The sequence below is a fragment of the Dryobates pubescens genome, chromosome 8, assembly GCF_014839835.1.
Source record: "Dryobates pubescens isolate bDryPub1 chromosome 8, bDryPub1.pri, whole genome shotgun sequence".
In the NCBI taxonomy this organism is placed as follows: domain Eukaryota; kingdom Metazoa; phylum Chordata; class Aves; order Piciformes; family Picidae; genus Dryobates; species Dryobates pubescens.
The window spans coordinates 19,528,688-19,549,446 of record NC_071619.1 but is presented as its reverse complement, the minus strand read 5'-3'; the positions used below and the strand labels follow the sequence as shown (position 1 = coordinate 19,549,446).

At 39.4% G+C, this 20,759-nt stretch overlaps 1 protein-coding gene across 5 annotated transcripts in view; it reads left to right on the top strand.

Moving 5' to 3' along the window:
- Window positions 1–266: 266 nt before the first annotated feature.
- USP54 (ubiquitin specific peptidase 54) overlaps window positions 267–20,759 on the top strand; it is a 49,190-nt gene continuing 28,697 nt past the window's right edge. For all 5 annotated transcript variants that reach the window (XM_009897659.2, XM_054163877.1, XM_054163878.1 and 2 more), the window contains exons 1-9: window positions 267–522; window positions 3,003–3,095; window positions 12,884–13,018; window positions 15,254–15,367; window positions 15,530–15,612; window positions 17,910–18,015; window positions 19,122–19,268; window positions 19,410–19,559; window positions 20,069–20,237. In XM_009897659.2, the coding sequence (XP_009895961.2) occupies window positions 376–522; window positions 3,003–3,095; window positions 12,884–13,018; window positions 15,254–15,367; window positions 15,530–15,612; window positions 17,910–18,015; window positions 19,122–19,268; window positions 19,410–19,559; window positions 20,069–20,237 (1,144 nt within the window). In that variant the 5' untranslated portion in view covers window positions 267–375. The remainder of the gene's footprint in view (window positions 523–3,002; window positions 3,096–12,883; window positions 13,019–15,253; window positions 15,368–15,529; window positions 15,613–17,909; window positions 18,016–19,121; window positions 19,269–19,409; window positions 19,560–20,068; window positions 20,238–20,759) is intronic.

The window sequence follows — 20,759 nt, the reverse complement described above, 5'->3', positions numbered from 1 at the left end:
TTTTTCTTGATTTTGGGACCTCCTTGATTTGCTGTTTGCTCCCTGAAGTAACTGCCTGTTTGGTAAAGGGAGAAACAACAGAACAGATAAACTCGCATGATGATGTATTCCTTTCCTTCGCAAACTTTGTACGTGTCTGCTTGCAGAAGAGGTTTTTGTGTATGTAAGCATCAAATGGAGGAATAGCATCCTGGGCTGCATTTGAAAGAAGCAAACTCTTGTGTCCTGATGAAGGCATAAATTCTGTTCAGACTATAATGTAAAGACAACAAGATACTGTTCCAGTTTTTGATTTTGGTTAAAGAAAGGAAGATTCTGTTCAAGTCAAATACTCTGCCAGCTTAAACCTGCGTATTGCACAGCTGAAACTAGAAGATGTCTTGGAAAAGAAATTACTTTTCTGTGGGTCGGGGGAATGTACAGGGCATGTTTACTCCACGAAATACAACCTCAATAGCACCCAGTAAAGGTCTCAGCAATGAACCAGGACAGAACAGTTGCTTCCTGAATAGTGCTCTACAGGTAAGAGTACATAATGAAAAAATGTTTTTCTTTTTTTGTCCTGTATGTATTGTTGTATTTTCATAGGCTTAACTGTGCAATAAATACAGCCAGGCTTGACAACATATTGTTTGTGGGCTTATATAGAATAAAGCTGTATTTGGAAATGTAGATTAGTTGAATTACAGAGCAGCATTTTTTAATTTTTAGATTTTCATGGTGAAATCAACATTTTTCGTAGTCATCAGTTGTTGCACATGAATCTCTTGTGTAAACTTGTAATATGTCAACTAAACTTGAAAATATATGTAGAAAAACTGTTTTAAACCAACAGAATATTGCATAGCTTGCATTATGTCTACTCCTTGAAAGTAAAGGTAATGTTTTTGTTGAACAAGCTCAGGGTTTGATAATACCTATACAAGATCTTTTTTATGTAGTCAAGTTTTCTTTCTAACTGCTGCTTTGTAACTTAGTTTAGATGATCTAGAATAACCTTTTCTGATGTCAAATTTAGTGCAGTGGTATGTCTGCTACAAAAGTATTGTCACCATCTAGATGTTTTGAATATCTGACATTTGAAATTCAGGCCTTCCGGCAGCAGGGTTTAAAATCCTTTCTCCACATTACTTTCCATCCCTTCATGTGATGTATCTGTGTAGCACAGACTGTCATTGTGGGGGTTTTTAGGTTCTCAACTAACTTCAGACTTCAGTGTGCCCCCTCTGATGCAAACACACATCACTGACTCTCAGTAGGCACAGGACTAGGTACAAAGAGAACTTGCAGTAAAAGTGGAGTTTCCAATGATGTACTATATTAATTGCTTCGGTGAAGTCGTTAGGTGCAATCTCCAGTTGCCTCCCAATACTGAGTGACTAAACCTAGGTCAAAACTAAGTAGAGCCTAGCACCAGCTGCATGCCGTACTTGCGGATGAAAGGATATGACCTAGCTTTTAGTCTTTACATAAATGGTTTTCTTCTAAAGCTCAAGAGAGATAGGATACCAAAGTTATTTACAGTCAAAGCTGAATTTAAACTCAAAGAAGATGGTAGTAATTTCTTAAAATACATATTTTGGGGACTTTTATTTTTTTTTACATTGAGTATTAGCCTTAGAGTCTCTTGAATGCTTGTTGCTTCTGATTCTTAAGTATTTGCAAAAACATTCAAGAAACTGCAGAGGCAATTACACTGAAAAATTGAACTTACTTCTGAATGTATTTCTTTTGTCCTTTTGTGAAGTCTTCCCTAGTTCTTCAGGAATGTTGTGTATAATTGGTTGACTCCAAGGATTCTGTTGCATCCCAGAACCTTAAATGTAGAGAGATTTTGAGTATAAACAAAGCCATGGCAATTCTGACATTTTGTAACACTTTAAAGATTGCATATTCAATAAACGTTTAAAATACAGTTTTAGGTAACACTTGTGTGCTGTGGTTTAGTTAACTAATTGTTCTAGCTGGAAACATCTTGAAACTAGCACTTGGAAAATTGAGTTGCTAGCCAGTTGCTCTCGACATATTAATAAGTAGGGTTCCTCTCTTTATGTTAATAAAGCTTTTAGCCAGTCAGATGCCAGCCTTGACCTTGTTGCTCTCTCCGGAACCTGGCAGGACCTGATTTAGGTCAGGGGCTCCTTCACTGCAAGCTTCTGCCTCCTGAAAGTTAGTTGAAGCTGAAATAGCTGTCGCTGACCACATTTATATATGAAGAACTGACTGTGCAACACCTCGGAGATTTCTATTTTACAGAAATGAACTTAGATAATTGCCCAAGATTGCAGAGATGTAGTTGTAAAACTCAGGAATAAAACCTGTTGCCTCTCACTGTTGCTGGCAGTACTTTGCTGCGATGTGACCATACACGGTCACATGCCTGTCATGAGGGAACAGTGTATCTGCCCACTCAGGTTAGAAATCTGGCAGTAATCATGACTTGTAAATACAGTTACTAATGATAATATTTGGCATAAAGGCTTTTAGTAATTTATCGCTTTCACTTGTATGAAGCTGTTAATGTGTATGCTGTTGGTGCCTCGTTTTTTCCCAGCATTTGGGTTTTCTGCTTAGAAAAAGGAGGCTGCCTAGGAGGTGGGAGAATGGACACATTTTGGCCCCAGCAATCTATGGAGTGGCTTTGGCAGCTCTGCTCAGCCTTTCTGAGTGGCTGTACAGTGGCTGGCTGTAATGCCAGCCCAGAGAAGCAGCCCCAGAGCAAGTGCTGTCTACGTTGCCACTGCCACATAAACAAGCTTTCTGACCTAAAAGCAGGTGGCAAGAAATTCAGAGGGGTGTCCTACTGTAAATTAATGAATGTAAATGCTACAGCTGAGGAAGGAAGATGAACGTGTCAAATTGTGGTTGGATAAAAGGCATCTTTTCTTTAGGAGAGATGTTTGCTGACATAAGTGTGCTCCTGGAATTATTTAATGTGTGATTTTAATGAGAGCTTTATGCATTCTTTTATAAAACTAGCTGTGTTCCTCCTCGTGTTTCAGGTTCTGTGGCACCTGGACATTTTTCGCCGCAGTTTCCGTCAAATTACAACGCACAAATGTATGGGCGATTCTTGCATCTTCTGTGCTCTTAAGGTAAATAGTTTTGGTTGGTTGTTTTTATTGAACAGAAATGCTTCTGCTGTGTGGTTAATATGTGCCATCAAACATGCCTGACAATTAGTGAGGACAAAGGTAAATCTCACCGATACTGGCCCGAGGTGCACACAGTACTCTTTTAAAAATGTGTTTGAGTCAAAAAATTGTGAAATTACTGTAGATCATTGTGAGCCTCTGTGTTGTTTGAAAGATTACTTCAGCCTACATCTAGTAACTTATTTTTTTTTCTAATTGATAATTTGGTTTCTAAGTATCTTACTGTATACAGTTGGTACACTCTTCAGAAGTTGGCTTTCATTCAGAGACATTTTAAATGTCAGCATGGGGAAGGCCATTTAGCTTTAAGCCGTTGTGTTCAAAACTGTTGATTATGTAAGACTAAAAGGCATTTCCTACTGTAAATATTGATGTCTGCATTAAATGGCTCAGCTCTTTATGATCTATGTTTTTAAAAATACCAGTTCTGTTTGTAAATGCAGATGCAATAACTGACACAAATGGTGCCTGTGCCTGGGTATTAAGATCTAGATGCTAGCTCTGATTCCAAATACTGTTATGTACTTACATAAAATGAGCAATCCTACATCTACATTTGTCTCTGTCCATTTGTTTTTAGAACTTCTGAGTTTTGTACCTTCCTTTCTGCGTTTTGCTGCTACAAACCCACAGCTTACCCTAACCTTGTTGGAGAAATAAATCTGATGCAAACGCAATGATAGTTACCGCTTTAATCTTGCAGAACAGTGATTTTTCTTGCTGAAATTTGGACTGAGACACTTTGTGTAATCACAAACGAGCTGTAAATCCAATTAACTATATCTATTCATTATAGCAAAGACAGACAAGAGAGCAAAATAGTGCAAGGTTTAAATTAAGATCGTCTGATGTTCACAGGGAATATAGTATAATAGCTGTCTTGCTACTCTTAAGTGACTTTTCAGGTGTCCTGGTAGAAACAGGTTTGAAATTAATTATTTAGTGGGTTTTTGGATTGTTGTTGAATGGGTTTACTTATGCAAAGGAATTTCAAAGTGGAGGCTATTATCAAGGTATATAAGGAGATAAGTAATTTCCTTCTGAAGGGAAATTTGTCTCAAGGCATGTCTGTTGAAGTGATGAGACAAGATATTTACAGCAGCATCATCAGGAGAGGATGCAACAATTGGTTAGAAGCAAGATAGCACATGTGAAGTGAGAAATACAGCTATCCAGACAAAGAGAAGCTGAAGTATTAAATATATCCCCTTCCTTATAGGGAAATGGCACATCTTAGGCAAAGTGGTTTGAGTTCATTTAGTTCAGTAGGATAAATAATTCGAAGCTAGTTCTTGGATTATACCCTTTCAGTATTGCCAAGTGATTGTGGGCATTCTTTGGTAGCTGAGGTCAGAAAGAAAAGGGTTTAAGAAATTATTGTGAAGGTAGCTTTTGCTGTTCTGAGGTTTAACCTCAGAGCAGGATATGGTAAGGAAATAAGGAGATAGACCTTTCATTTGAATGAAAGTAGACTGGAGTCGGGAAGAGTTGAGAAGCTTCATGTAAAACTAATCGTTAAAAGTCTTTTTCTGAATAAGAGTATGGGAAAAGGGAAGTGGGGGGAAAGATGTGACAGGAAAAAGGGGAGGATGAACCTTTGTGGAACTGATACTGGAAGATGACCTCTGGACAAAGATGCATCTGAATGAGAGTGAGAGGGGTGAACACTACAGTAAGACTGGAAGATGACAGTGTATCTGAAATATTGGTATTAAAAGCAGGCATTGGGTTGAAAAGTGTTTAGTTTTGTTGATAAAATCCTTGCTTTTGATGTGCACGATGCTATTATAAACTGGGAAGTGACAGGTAGAGTGGCAGAATTTGCAAATTACATGCCTGCAGCCATACACTTCTTTTTTAAATTAAGCAGCCTTTGAAAAAAAAAAATTGCTGCTTTCTCTTACTGCTTCCAGATATCTGCAGGGATTTTTTTGGTTGTTTCCTGTCTCAAATTCTTAACCCAATGCCATGCTTAGTCAGAAGGAGTTACAACCCTTAGTTTCCAAGAAAGTTGTAATGTTGGATGAGAAGCTCAACATGAGTCACCAGTGTGCACTTGCAGCCCAGAAAGCCAATCATATGCTGGGCTGCATCAAGAGAAGCTTAGCCAGCAGGTCAAGGGAGGTGATTCTCCCCCTCTATTCCACTCTGGTGAGACCCCAGCTGGAGTACTGCCTCCAGTTCTGGAGCCCCTATTACAAGACAGATATGGACATGCTGGAACGTGTCCAGAGAAGGGCCTCGAGGATGATCAGAGGGATGGAGTGCCTCTCCTATGAGGACAGACTGAAAGAGTTGGGGCTGTTCAATCTGGAGAAAAGAAGGCTCCGAGGTGACCTTATTGTGGCCTTCCAGTATCTGAAGGGGGCCTACAAGAAAGATGGTGAGGGATTTTTTAGGCTGTCATGTAATGATAGGACTAGGGGAAATGGAACAAAACTAGAAATGGATAGATTCAGATTGGGTGTTAAGAAGAAATTCTTCCCCATGAGGGTGGTGAGACACTGGAACAGGTTGCCCAGTGTGGTGGTGGAGGCCCCATCGCTGGAGGCTTTTAAGGCCAGGCTGGATGTGGCTGTGAACAACCTGATCTCGTGTGAGGTGTCCTTGCCCATGGCAGGGGGGTTGGAACTAGATGACTAGTACTTTTGCACATTTCAGAAAACTTGTTTCTGGTTATGTGCAGAATTCCTGTAGCTCACAAAACCGAGTGTACAATGAAAAACTCATAAGAAATGTGTAAATAAGTAAAGAAATACATGGACAATTGTTTCTGAACATGGACAGTAACCAGTACTTTACAAAGTTAATAAATGGGTTCCAAACCAAAATGTTAGTGTCTTTATCTACAGTCTGTTCCTCATGGGAAAGTTCAGTGTGTTCTACCCAAGGCTGCTCCAGAACCTTCAGAAGGTTTACAGACATGGATTATAAAACTATAGAAGAGGAAGAGTGTTGCAGTTTGAGCTGGGTGCCCAAATTTGTGCTCTAGAAGTTACAGAACTGTTTTACTAGTAGTTCCCTTATGTTCATAAAACAACTCTTCTCTTTTTTCCCTTTTTTTCTTTTTTTTGGGTTATGTTGTGACAAGCTCTTCCACCTTTATTATATACATAAATATTTGAGAATTTCCTCTCTTTTTGTTGTAACCAACTCAAATAATATAAAGGTAAGTGACAAAGGGTACCGCATAACTCTTAGGTGAAATTCAGGGTACAAAACCTTCCCTCACCCTGCAAAAAAACTCAAATACGAGAAACAGATTGTCTTGATTGCATGCTACTGAAAAGGGCAGGATGGTAAGTGATGAAAGTATGCAGAAGGGATAGCCTCAAACTGTGGAGATGTCACAGTGACCTGCATGAACCCCTTAAGCCGGCAGTAGAGAGCATGGAGGGAGGGGGGGCAAAAAGCTGTCTGCCGTATTTACTTGTTCTTTGCTGCCCTCTGCATCAATATTCTCAGACTGCACCTTTTTTGCCTCCTGTAAAAGCCTGGTTGGCACTGTGGTATTATGTGGGTATTTCTGTAAGACAGACGGGGTAGCATGCCTAATATGCACCTAATACACAAACATCACCGAGATAGGTTTTGTATTCTGGTGCAGCAGGATCATCCTTTTCCTTCCATGCTTATCTCTTCCTGTGGTCCAGGCCTTCTGTCTGCTTTGGAAGCCTTCAGCTGTTGTCCTGCCAGGATAAAGCCAGCTTAGTCTCCAGGTCTTGGATATCATCTTTTTATTGAATCTTGCGTTAGGCTTTGCTAAGATGAGGGAGAAGATATGGCTCGATCCAGTGGGAACACAAAAATTTGGAGCTCTATACCTTGTAAAAATCTTCCATTAGGGTCTGGGGAGAAGTAATTAGCATATATTATTAGGTGGTTCTGCCCAAAATACCTGTCCAAACCAATCAAGATGGATGCAGGACATGTCTGCTCTTCTCCAAAGCATGCTGGCATGTTCAGATTCCATCATGGGCTGGCAAAGGGGCAATATGTGGGAGGAAGAGTTTAGGTTGACCCCCTTTTGCTTCAGGTTCCCTTCACAGGATACCTGATACCTCCTGTGTTTGGCAGAGCAGGTTCATGTTCTTCCCCTTACTTTGAACTGTTGCTCTAAAGGTGGCATTCTTTTCCCATTGACTTCAGAAGGTAGTCTTCACTGAGCTAAATTTAGCCTTTGAATATATCCAAAGTAGTTGTGATTTTTCCATGCTTTCTTGGCTTGCTGCAACTGTTTCTAGGGAGTCTGACGTCATGCAGAGCATTTACTGTAAATGCTCTGCTAGCTCTATAAATACTATTTGTAATTTCAAATTACTTTTTATATAGTGAGGGATGGTAGGGCAGTGATGTCATATTTGGTATCAAATCACATTTTTGTACCATGTTAGAGATATCTGTTACACAAATTCATGAGGTGTGCTACCTGTTTATGTGACTACAAAATGAACCTTGAAATCATTCCAGATAGGTTATTTTGAATGAACCTTATTTTGAATCAATAGCTATAAAAAGATGAGGAAGAGCTGCAGACTGTGCTGGAATTCCAAGCACTGCTCCTTAAGATGTGGCATTAAGTGGGCTTTTCGTAGTACACAGGCTGTCCTTACCACTATGTGGTTTGCCTGCTATAACTCTGGAACAGCTTTTTAATGTATTATTAATGGTGAAGTCTACTGTGTTCAGTTTTATTGTCTTTTTTGTAGAGCACGACTTTACTTTGGTGTTTATCACAGCTGGAAGAGGGAAGGAAGGGGGAAATCCGTCCACTGTACTGAGCATGCCACAGAGAGTTTTGTTCTCCTTCCAGGGATTGTACTGGGACCTCCATAGAGCCAGTGTATAGGACAGTGTTTTTTGTAGTGCTCTATTGGTTGATAAATTCAAAAGAGCTGATCTTTTCTGTAATACAATTATGAAACAAAAGTAGGATGAATGTGCATTTTCTGTGTAGAAATTAGGTTTTCTGGGGTGAAAACTGAGAGCGACGGGGTATTGGAGTGCTTTAAAGAGGTGGAATGACTGTTGGTGGTAGTCTTGCCTGTTAGCCATTCAATTGAAGTAAAGGCGTTTGTTATGGAAAGTTTGTTATCTGGTTGAAACAGTAATAGGAATAAGAAGTTGGTTGCAAAGATTTCATCCTCTTGTTTTGTGCTTTCTTTCCAAATCAGCGCAGTATTTCAGGGTAAAATGGTAGTAAAAATACATTAAAGTAACTTGTTTTGCCCTTTCTTTTTTTTTTCAGTTGGTACTTATAGTTAACTGCCTGTCGAATCAAATAGCAGCAAGTATGGTTTCCTGAGTTATTAAACTGTTAATTGAAGCTTCCAAGTAATTACAGCCTATTTTGATCCTTATCAAGTAGTTAATAAATTGTCATCTAGTTGATGTGGGCACTTTGAGGTGGGTTTCTTTTCCTGACTTTTCCTAAACAAAACTTGTGCAAAGTATATTTGTATTTGCAATTGGTAGTAGCCAGGGTTACCTAAGTTGACAAGCCATCTTGGGGATGTTGTGTTAATGTTTAGGGCACAGTGCAAGACAAAAGAAAAGAAAAATGGAAATCTAGGTTGGTTGTTACCAGATTTCAAAGACACAAAACCATAGAGCTAGAATTATTTCCACCCTTGAAGGTGAATATAAAATGAGAAAATGTGGGGAAGGAATGTGAGCTGATGAAAATGCTGTGAGTGGAGGCTAATGTGGTTGGATGGGAGAAGAGTTATTTTAGTGACTAAAATTTTTATTGAAACAGGTGGTAGTGCATCAGGAGAAGAATGTGACATTTTGGATGAGATATGAGGTACAGTAGGCAAGAAGAAAAGCCCAGTGAATGGCATCGAGTAGGAAGGTCATGCTATTGAAATGGAAAGTTTATTTTTAAAAAACCAAAACAACCAACCATAAAAAAACCCAAAACAAAACCCAACTGAAAAAACCCTGAACAAACAAAAAAACCTGGCATCAAAAATAATATTGATATGTTGAGCAGTGAGGGAAGGATGGGGACTGGCCATATTAATATTTGCAGCTTTTCTTAAAGGCAGAAACTGTTAAGGTAGGGAATACCGAAAGTGCTGGTGGGAAAGAGTTTTGTTCTTTGAAAGAAAGACCACAGTGCTAGAGCTGCAGCAATATCCCCATCTAGGAGGAACTTCTGCACTGTGCTGGAAGAGAATAATTAGTTCTCAGAAAGCTGCCAAGGACACAACTCAAATTTATAGTGCATGGACACTAATCTGATTCAGTAGCTGTTGCCAGTTGTCTTCAACCAAATGGCATTCTTAAGCCAGTCAGCTTCTGCATGCCTGATTAAGAAGTCCCATGTATGTGTGTATCAAGTGTGGGGTTTGTTTCATCAGTGTAGTTAGATACACCATGCAGATGTCAATTTTACCCCAAATAAACTGAGTGCTTCTTTCCTAGGGGAAAAAATAGATTCCATTCCTAGGTAAGCTTAGGAAGTGTAGGTTCAAGGAGTGTACAGGGAGATGGATTGAGAGCTGGCTGAATGACAGAGCTCAGAGGGTTGTGATAATGGTGCAGGATCTCGTTGGATGCCTGTGGCTATTGGCATTCCTCAGGGCTCAGTACTGTCTTGTTTGACACATTCATCAATGACCTGGTTGAAGGAACAGTGTACTCTTAACAAGTTTGATGATAATACAAAACTGGAAGGAGTGGCTGACACACCAGCAGGATGTGCTGCCATTCAGTGACACCTGGACAGGCTGGAGAGTTGGACAGAAGTGGACCTCATGAAGTTCAACAAGTGCAAGTATGGAGTCCTGCATCTGGGGAGGAATAACCCCATGTGCCAGTAGAGGTTAGGAGTTGACCTGCTGAAAAGCAGCTCTGCAGAAGGGAGTGCTGGTGGACAATAGGTTCTCTATGAGCCAGCAATGTGCCCTTGTGGCCAAGAAGGCCAGTGGTACTCTGAGATGCATTAAGAATAGTGTAGCCAGCAGGTAGAGGAAGCTTTTCCTCCCCCTCTACTCTGCTGTGATGAGGCCACACCTGGAGCATTGTGTCCAGTTCTGGGCTGCCCAGTTCAAGAGAGACAGGAAACTAATGGAGAGAGTCCCAACAGAAAGCTGTGAAGGTAATTAGGGGACTGGAGCATCTCTGTTACGAGGAGAGGCTGAGAGACCTGGGGCTCTTTAGCCTGGAGAAGACTGAGAGGGCATCTCAACAATGCATATAAATATCCAAAGGGCGGAGGTCATGAGGATGGGGCTGGGCTCTTTTCAGTGGTGGCCAGTGATAGGATAAGAGACAACAGGCACAAACTATGACATGGGTGGTTTCACTTGAACCTAATAAGGAGAAACTTCTTTGAGAGTGCCAGAGTCCTGGAACAGGCTGCCCAGAGAGGTTGTGGATTCTCCCTCTCTGAAGTGTTTCCACCTGGACATGCTACATGATCTAGGCATAGCTGCAGTAGCAGCAAGGGTTGGACTAGATGATCTCCAGAGGTCCCTTCCAGCCCCTACCATTTTTGATTCTGAGAAATCCCTTGCTCATGCTGTTCTGTGTCTTGGCTCCTAGACTTACCAGCATGTGAAGAATAAGTCATCAGTGCCTCTAATTCAGTACTAGTTGCTGCTCAGCTTTTGTTAAGCTAATAGATGGATTTCGTAATGTTTTTGTTCTACACCCTTGATTTTTAGCCCCTGAAAACTAGTGAAATAGGAGAGACTTCCCTTGTCCATGAAGCTTTTAGGAGTGTCTTCACGCTGTTGCTGATGTTAGGGATATGTTTATTTGTATTGGCATGTAGTTGTTGAGAGAAATCATCAGTGCAGTGAATAAGGAGGTTTTCACTGTCTTCAAATTTGAGTGAAGTTTTTGAAAGAGAACAAGGTTTTAATGTCTCATGTGTAAAGTTCTCATTAAGTTCCAGAAGCACTTGGAGAAAAGGTGTCATGAAAACTCCTGTGGCAGAATCAGTAGGGCTTTCCTGGTCTGTCCCAGCTGCCTTTCAGACCTGTATAGAGAACAAGTATGCTAGGGCAAGACCTGAAATTAAGGAGAGAGATCTTAGATAACTTAGTGATGAAACTGCAGGAAGTGCCACACCTGTCCATCTAAAGCTGAGAGACAAGAAAGTCCTGTTCTGATAGCAAAGAACCCATCTCAAAAAATAAGGAAAAGGAGAAACCACTGTCACACCCCTCAGAAAAACTCTAACCCACCCTAAAACCCCCACCCCAAGAAACCCTGATCAAAATGCAATGAAAACCAAATCCTCCTGTGTTCAAAGTGCTTTAGATTGCATTTAAGATGCTTTTGGGACTTCCTACAAACACTATGTTTTATTGTGCTCTAAACTGCACTGTGCAATGACAAAAGATTTGATCTTTATTAGACTAAGATGCACAATTACTAGCTTTAAGGCATTTTTTCCTTGTAATTAAAAATAAGTCTATACCACTGTATACTGTACCATTACAAATTTTAGGAATCATTCATCTGTATAATGTTGGGATGTACTATTCCTTGTTCTTACATATTAGAAATCTTTACAGAATTCTTTGATGTTCGTGAATTATTTATGTTCAGTGGTTGTGGTCACAGATTTCACAGTTTTCTGCTGTTTGTAATTATGATGTAAAGAACTGTGACAAGTAGTTGCTTATGATCATCAGGATCAGTTTTTCCCTACTGAATCTCTTTATGTTAATAGTAGGCAAGTTATGGGTAAAACTGAAGAATACTGTTTCATTAAACATGGAAGTTTAAATAAGGTGTTCAGTTTACTTGCTTGCTTCTGCTTTTACCTCGTTTGGATTCTCTCCTCCCCACCAAGTGTGTGGAGCCATTTCAGAGCTCTTGTTGAAGTAAACCAGGTCCTGTCCATCAGCTCCCTTCAATGAAGTTGTATGCCAGTCACTAGGCAAGTGCCTAGGTTCCAGATCTGTGAAGTGAGAGTCACGATAACCAGAATAAATGCATTTATAAGGCACAGTCATGAATATTTCCAAGTGCTCTTAAATTATTTAACATAAAATGCTGAAGCAGGATGGAACTGGTTCTCTGCCATAATTTTTTTTGAGGTTTCCTCAAATGAGAAAATGTACTAATGAAACAGGAAACTTGCTCTATTATGGGAGTGACAGAAATGGGAATCAAGGTTAAGTACAGAGACTTTGTAATTTTTTTTTCTGTTTTATGTATGCATATATGTCAAAGGCAACTCAGGAAAGGTATGGTCTGTAATTCATGAAGTGTGAAAGCTACTGCCTCACAACCATTACCACTTTCCTCATAATTATTTGATACTCTTATAAATGCATTATTAGAAGAGCTGTTGGTATCCCCACACTGGGCCCTCACCCGTGAATGAGCACCAAAAAAAACCCCAACAGAATAAAAACAGCAATAAATAGAGATTTTTTTATCTGTATTAGATGACACACCAACACTGTAAGTGTACCAGAAATGTCAGGGGCAAGGAGGCTGGTTTGTTGGCTATGCAGTGGCAGTGATTGCTCTGCACCCTTTCAGCTTCCTCAAAGCAGCTGAGATTGCACAGTTTGTCAAACCTTGTGCTAGTTTGCCTGCTCTATTCCTGATAAGGAACAACTGAAATAATTAGAGACATGTATATCAGTGTGGGATATCCGTGTACTGTTTGATCAGAATGAGGTAAATGTTTATTTGTTTTCACATAAGTAATGTTTTGAAAGTACAGTAACTTAACTGGCGTTCTGTTTTCTCACTAGGGTATCTTCAACCAGTTTCAATGCAGCAGTGAGAAGGTTCTGCCTTCTGATGCCCTGCGTACTGCTCTTGCAAAGACATTTCAGGATGAACAACGCTTCCAGCTGGGCATCATGGATGATGCCGCTGAATGTTTTGTGAGTATAATTGAAAGATGGTTTGACAGGCATAGATGCAAACCCACAGTACACAATTTTTTTTCATTTATTCCCCTCCTCCCTGGATTCCAGCAGACCTTGCATTTGTGGCCTCAAAAAATCCACAGAGAGATCCCCCAAGCTTGAAGTGATCCAGTGGGCACCTTAATGTTTGGTTTAAGAGTAATGGCTAATGCTTTGGAAATAAAAACTTCGGTGTTACCCATTTTTGCAGTTACTTTTGAGGATGTAGTGCTTGCAGTCTCAAGTGTGTTTTGAATGTGGGGGAAAAAAAAAGGCACTGCAGAAATGATTCAGAATTCTAGAGTTAAGGATCACCTCAAAAGGGTGAAATGAGATTTTGTTTGCCAGTTATCTTGAAACCATTTTCATAACCTCTAGCTGAGCAAAAGTGAAAATAAATAAACCAATGACAGTTGTTTAATGTTTATAAGTTGTGGTAAGCAACAGTAAAATGGATCATCTCCAAATATTTCTGTGCTGTCCTTGTAATCCATCTGGCTATTTTCTTTCAGTCTGTGGTTAGGAGGCAACTTCTATGCAAATCTTGCATCCCTAGGCTTATCTTTCTATCCTTCTACTTTCTTTTTGTACTCAAGCACTCGGCATCCTTTATGTTAAGATTTTATTCTTAGCCTGATTTTTTTGTTGTTGTTTTCTTTCTTCAGTCTCAAAAATTACATTAACTTAATGAGAAGATGTTTTTGTCTTGCTGACCTATTGGCTGCTCCCCTTTTTGGAAATAATGGTGTCCATAGGGTGGCCTGAATCTGTTTATCTCCTTCTTGGTTGTTAACAAAGATGTTCATTCTTAACTAAAATCCAAACGTACTGGATTTGCTACTGCAAAGTTAAACATCTTTCAGTTAAAGCACTTACCTGAGTGGAGTCCTACCTAATTTGACACTTGTGCTGTAAGAGATGATAGAAATGGGATAAATGCATAGAGCTGTTGCAGTTTTTCTTGTAAACTAAGTGGACTGATAATGGGCATGTGATAACCCCAAATATCCTGCGTTTATAAACCACTAATACAGTTAAATAATATAGTTTAACAGACTCCTTAAAATGAGAGTAGATCATACCATTAAAGCCTCAAAGTGAAATTAATTACATCAGCCTACACAGAAGCCCCTTGAGTACGGTTATGTCAAATCTTCATATGCATTTCATCACTTGAACAGAGCTCTGTGCAGTTGAACATTGGAACTTTTGATTTAGTTTCTTTATTGAGAAAGCTAATGCGAATAGCCTGTAGAGTACTGCTGTGGGAGTTCCCACAAGCAGGTTTGTTAGGTTAACCATACTGGCATAAGGACATTTAAAAGGAGTACAAGTTCCTCTTTGAGGTTAAGCTTTAAGGCAAAGATAATTCCATAGCTTTTCACTTAAACCTGTTCAGCTTTAAGGGCAGAAATTGAGTTTAAATGGCAGAAGAGCTTAGATTGTGAAATTCAAAGGAAATTATACAGGGTCAGAGCTTTTTTGTGTAATGATTAATACTGACCTGCTTATTGCAGATCTATAAACCATTCAGGCAGCTTATAGTGATAGTGAGGAGTGTGCTGTTGGAAGAGGTGTCAGTGAACTTCTGGCACCCCCAGGTTAATGTTAACGACAGTGGGAGGAGCAGAGGTCTTACGAGAAGAATACATGGGAACTTAAAAAGAGATGCAATTGTGTGATATTATTATATCTAAGAAACATTCAGTGCTTTTGCTTCATGTGGAATTTAGTCTGAGTATTCATTTATTAGTCCTCCTTTTTGACAGAATGTAGCTTATTTGCTGTATTTCAAAGACCTTGTTGAGATTAGGAATTGATTCTGATTGCGTTGTGTTATTGAGAAGTTAGTGGTAACCCGGTGATTTTAAAACTGCAGAGGCTCTGCTTGCTACATTTGGTCAATTCCATTGATGCTTGGGAGCTGGACAGAATAATCACTGACAGCATCTTCATCTATTCTCGTAAATAAAGTAAATGGTTACCTGGCATAGCATTTCATGTCAGGAATGGTAGCCATTTTCTTTTCTATCAAAGAATAGCAACTTGTTATCTAAGCAAGTTTGAAATATAATACAGGTCCCTTCCATCTCTGTGAATAATGCTGATAACATTCATGCATCTGACATAGTTTTGTGATTGCTATTTGAAGTTTTGTCTATGTTGAAAATGATGCCATACTTTTTTGCTTTTTCTTCCCTCTTCTACTAGGAAAACCTGCTAATGCGAATTCACTTCCACATTGCAGATGAGACAAAGGAAGATATTTGCACTGCACCACATTGTGTTTCCCATCAGAAGTTTGCAATGACCTTGTTTGAACAGGTGAGGTAATGCTACATGCTTTATGCAAATCACCAGTTCCATAGGATTCAAATTTTCATTCTGAAGATATGCATTGCCATGATAAAAAAAGATACAGCAGAAGTATTGCTGTGGAAATTCCTGATTAATCTTGTCATTGTATTATGTTTTCTTTCTCCTCAGTGTGTTTGTACTAGCTGTGGTGCTACCTCTGACCCGTTACCTTTCATCCAGATGGTACATTATATTTCCACAACCTCACTCTGGTGAGTTCAGATTTTCACAAGAAAGGGAATTTTTGGGTGGGTGGTTGGTTGGTTGTTTTTTTTGTTGTTTGGGGTTTTTTTTGTGGTTTTTTTTCATATATTGGTATTGCAGCTTATTCAAATTTGGTGGATTTTTGATAACTATGATAAAGAACACGAGGATTCAGTGGTGCAGAAGATAGCCATTTAGGTACAGATCAGTGTGTCTACTTGTTTACAGTTCTGAATCTGACAACTGTAGCAGCAAGTACTCGTAGATGTGAAAGATCATATGTGAGCAAATGAGTTAAGATGCAAGATAAGAGAGGAGAGGAAAAAAAAAAAAAAAAGTAATTTATGCTGGAAAGGACATTTGGACATTTGCTGCATCACCCTGTTCAAAGCCTGGCTGATTTCAAAGCCAGATCAGACTGACTGGGGTTTTGTGCAGCTGAGTTTTGAAAATGTGCAAAGACAGACATTCCATGACTTCTCTGGGCTGCCTGTTCCAGTGCTTAATCACTCTGTGAATTTTATTTTTTGTTTTATTTATATTCAGGCAGATTTTCCCTTTCTGCATCTTTTACCTCTTGCCCTTTTTCTGTTCTCTTCTGCAAAGAGTCTGGTGTATGTTTGGCTTCTCTAGCAATTTTCTGTGATGTTGCTTCTCAGTCATTCAGTACCCAGCCGGTACTGCTGCACTGAGTGTGCTCTGCCCAAAGTGTAGGACTTCACTGAGTTTCCTTTGGTTACTGTCAGCTTATTCCTGCAAACTCTCAAGATCTTTCTAGATGGCAGCACTCCCTTTCTTCATATTAACTGCTCCATCCAGTTTGGTGTCATCTATAATCCTGATATGGATATATTCTGATTCATCATCCAGGTAGTTAGGAAAAATGTTAAATAGCATCAGCTCCAGTGTTATCACCTGAGGAACAAAACTTTTAACTGACAGCTAGTTATGTTTTGGTCCTCTGAGCCTGAATGTCCAGCTAGGGTTTTTTGTCCACATAGTATTCTACATGTGCAGTCTGGACTTCCTGGTTTGGCCATAAGAACACTGTAGATGACTTGGAAACCTTGGTAGAGACCAAATGATATTCATTGTTCTTGCCTCCTCAACAGATCCCACCATTTTGTGATAGATAACTTTGTCCTTCATATGGCTGGAGATGATTTCAAAGGGATTTGTTCTGGCACTGCCTTAGCTTCTGCAGTGAGAGTGACAAGCATACAGTTCTTCAATACACTTTCATGGATGGATATAGCTCTTGCTTTTTCTATTTATTGGGGAATTCCCTTGGTTACCATGACCCCTTGTTAAAGGAGACTGTACATAGGGCGATAGCTGCAGCTTTGTAGTAGGTTGGTTGAATTAATGCTAAAGGAGAGAAGTCCTCTTATCTTTTAGTATGTGGCTGCTCAGTTAAAAGCTGCTTCAGTCTGATTGAGGCAGGAGTCTGTTATTTCCTTCTGTCTTGAAATTCTGATTTGGATGAAATCTTAACTTTGTATTTTTGTCCTGCACATGAGACATGTAGTTACAGAACCCCAAAAAATTGTCTTGAAAATTGTTGTTAACTGTTCTCAAGCAGATCTCAGTTCAAAGTTACCACTTCACTGGTGGATTGGGAGTATTCCTGTTCCATCAGGTGCAGTTTTTCTTTAGGTTACCAGCAGATTCTGTATATCACAATATTTGTTAGAAAAACAGGGAAATAATTATGGAAATAATATTCAGAGTTTTATATTAAATATCTCAATAAATCTTAAGTCACATGTAATTTTAAAAAATAGAACTAAACAGTGATATATTTCTTTACCTCATAAACCACTTTAAGCTTGAGGATTCTTTGAACACTAGTATTCTTGTGTACTTGCTGTTCTCTCTCTTACAACTTGTGACAATGAAGTCAACTGCGTACCAGGCTAGTTTTTGTCTATAGTTTTATTATTAAGGATGTGCTTCACCATGGTACTAGTGTTGTGGTTACTGAAGGGAAGCATTTTGAAGCAAATACTCATTTTGAAATCAAGTAATTATCAAAATAGTGAACCTTGCTTTTAAGGTGTAAATTTTAAGCCAAACTACAAACTTTCTATTTTAAGTTTGGTTTTTTTATGGGGTATTATAATGGAAGATGTGGTAATTCACACTTAATTATGTGGTTTTTCTGCTCTACAATATTAAATATGAAAAGTGTTACATGTTTTAAGATTCTTGACTTTTATAAAAACTTCAGTTAAACAGTTCATGTGGCTTTGTATTTTTCTTTTAGCATTAAACTTTTGTTTTCCATGCTTTCTCTGTACTGAAGCAATCAAGCTATTTGCATGCTGGAGAGACGAGAGAAACCCACTCCAGATATGTTTGGAGAACTACTACAGAATGCCAGCACTATGGGAGATCTGCGAAACTGTCCAGTTAGTATCCTTTGTTTTCCTTTCATGGGGGAACAGCACAAAAGAGGTTTCGTAGATTACCCTGATGTGTACTTTAAACTCGGGTGTTTTTCAAGGTTTAGCTCATGGTAACAATAAAAAGGATAGGTATGAGAGTTTTTTCAAGTTTGGATTCAGTGTCTCTCAGTTACTCAAGGAAGGGAAAAACTACTGATGTTCAGTACTTCTTTGGTTAGACACAAGTAATGAGAACAGAAATAGATCTGATTTTTGGATGGAAACCAAAAATGAATGTTTTGGAGTTAGAAACCATGGAAAAAGCTAATTGGGGAGAGTAAATTGGAAACGTTTGCATAGTTTCCAGGGAATGGCCACGTAATCCATTCCTCTTCAAGCCTATAATTGCTCCTAGAAGTACCTATCATATATTTGCTTTTCAACTTCACTGAGAGTTGGTGAACTCCAGCACTAGTCCTACACGAAGCTGCAATAATACTGCTTCCATACTGTTATGAAAGTTCTGGAATCTTACCTAAAGAAATTAAAATGGCACCGTTTAGAGGCTTTTGTAGGAGATTTCTTGAAGAATAGAATAGAAAATAGAATAGAGCAGGTTGGAAGAGACTTTCAAGATCATCACATCCAACCCATCAACCAGTCCAACCCACCTAAACAACTAAATCATGGCACCAAGCACCCCATCAAGACTGCACAGTCTCAGACTGCACCAGGGGAGTTTAGGCTGGAGGTTAGGAAGAAGTTCTATACAGAGAGAGTGATTGCCCATTGGAATGGGCTGCCCGGGGGGGTGATGGAGTCACCATCATTGGAGGTGTTCAGGAGGAGACTTGATGGGGTGCTTGGTGCCAGGGTTGAGTTGTTTAGGTGGTGTTGGATTGGTTGATGGGTTGGACGTGATGATCTTGAAGGTCTCTTCCAACCTGCTCTATTCTATTTCTATTTCTTTGATTAGTTGGACTTTTCAGAGCACTGTTCCCGCAATTCATCCAGTTTCTTTGGTGTTTACTTGTGTTGGGGGTAATATTCTTTTAGCAGTACTATGCTGTGACAAGAGAGAGCAGACCTTTTTTATCAGGATTGTAGTCAATGTTCCATTTAAATTGTAGAGTAACTGTGGGGAGAAGATCCGTATTCGTCGTGTGCTGATGAACTCTCCACAGATCATCACCATTGGCTTGGTTTGGGACTCGGACCACTCTGATCTGGCTGAGGATGTTATTCACAGTCTGGGCACTTGCCTTAAATTGGGAGATGTGAGTTTTTTGACACCACCTACAAAACACAGTTGTTCTCACAGTAGTCTAAAGTAGCATGGAAAAGCAGCATGTAAAATCCTGGGTGCTTTATTAATTTCTCTTTTAATGTTTCTTTAATGTTTCTTGCTTCCCTTGAAGCTTTTCTTCAGAGTAACTGATGACAGAGCAAAACACTCAGAGCTGTATTTAGTGGGAATGATCTGCTACTATGGAAAACACTATTCCACCTTCTTCTTCCAAACTAAAATCCGCAAGTGGATGTACTTTGATGATGCTCATGTAAAAGAGGTGAGAAAATGTTATTTAGAAGAAGAATCTGTTAGAAACCTGTGTGTAGACCCATATAGATGCCTAGAAATGTTGGCTACTTTTCCACTCAAGATCCATAATTCTGTTGCTTCTTTTTTTGAGAAGAGTAAAGCATTCTCATAAATACCAGAAATCTCAGAAGCCCATCACTAGTCATGTTGTTGGCTGCCAGTTGTTTTTATACTGTGTTTGCTTGTGTACACTTCTAATATATGTCTCTTTTGCTTGCTGACAAGTGGTATAGCTATTTAGTGCCTGCTCTTTAGGTTCTTAGTTGAAGTACCCAGATACTAGGCTTCTCTAGTGGTTGCTGCCAACAATAAATTTTCCACTGCTAGGATCTTGTCACACCCTTACTGTATCTTATAACTCAGTTTGCCATTATTTCATACCTATCTCTCCTCCTAGTCATGGAGTCACCTTATTGTAGGAAATGATGACAGAAAACCTTTCCTGTGTGTTTTTAAAAATTACTGGTTTTAATTCAGATTGGTCCAAAATGGAAAGATGTTGTGACAAAGTGCATTAAGGGTCACTATCAGCCTTTGCTGCTGCTGTATGCAGATCCAAGAGGAACTCCAGTGTCTACACAAGACTTGCCCCCTCAAGTGGATTTACAGCAGTATAACAGGACTTGCTATGATAGTGAAGACTCGGGTAAGCAGACTGGATATGTGCCTTACATTTTATGCTCTAACGTTGCATGTGAAAAGTTTTCCTTCTGAGTGTGTTTTTGGTAGCAGAGGTCCTTGTTTCTTGTCAGAGCTGACCTGGAAGTCTGAGCAGGACTTCCAGTGCTTCACCTTTGAATCCCTCTCACAGTCCAACACTGTTGATTGTTTGGGGGTACTCTTTTGCAAAAAGGTTTGAAGAAAGAAACTGGAAAAAAAAAAACCACAATGAAGGACCTGTTGTGACATGGAAACAGAGAGGAACAATAGGTGATGACTTCGATGACCTGAGTTCATAAATCTGTTAGCAGTCTTAACAGGAAGGGAATGAGACCAGAAATGCACAATTAAAATTAAAGGAAGCTGCAGAATTAAACTGAGGAGGGAAGTTAGGGAAGAGAAATCTTAAGGAAACATCATAATGAGTCCTTTTCTAGGGTGGTAAACTATCTTAGAAAAGGGGGAAGGGGAAGAAATACTGGTTTATTAAAATAAATAAAAAGAATCA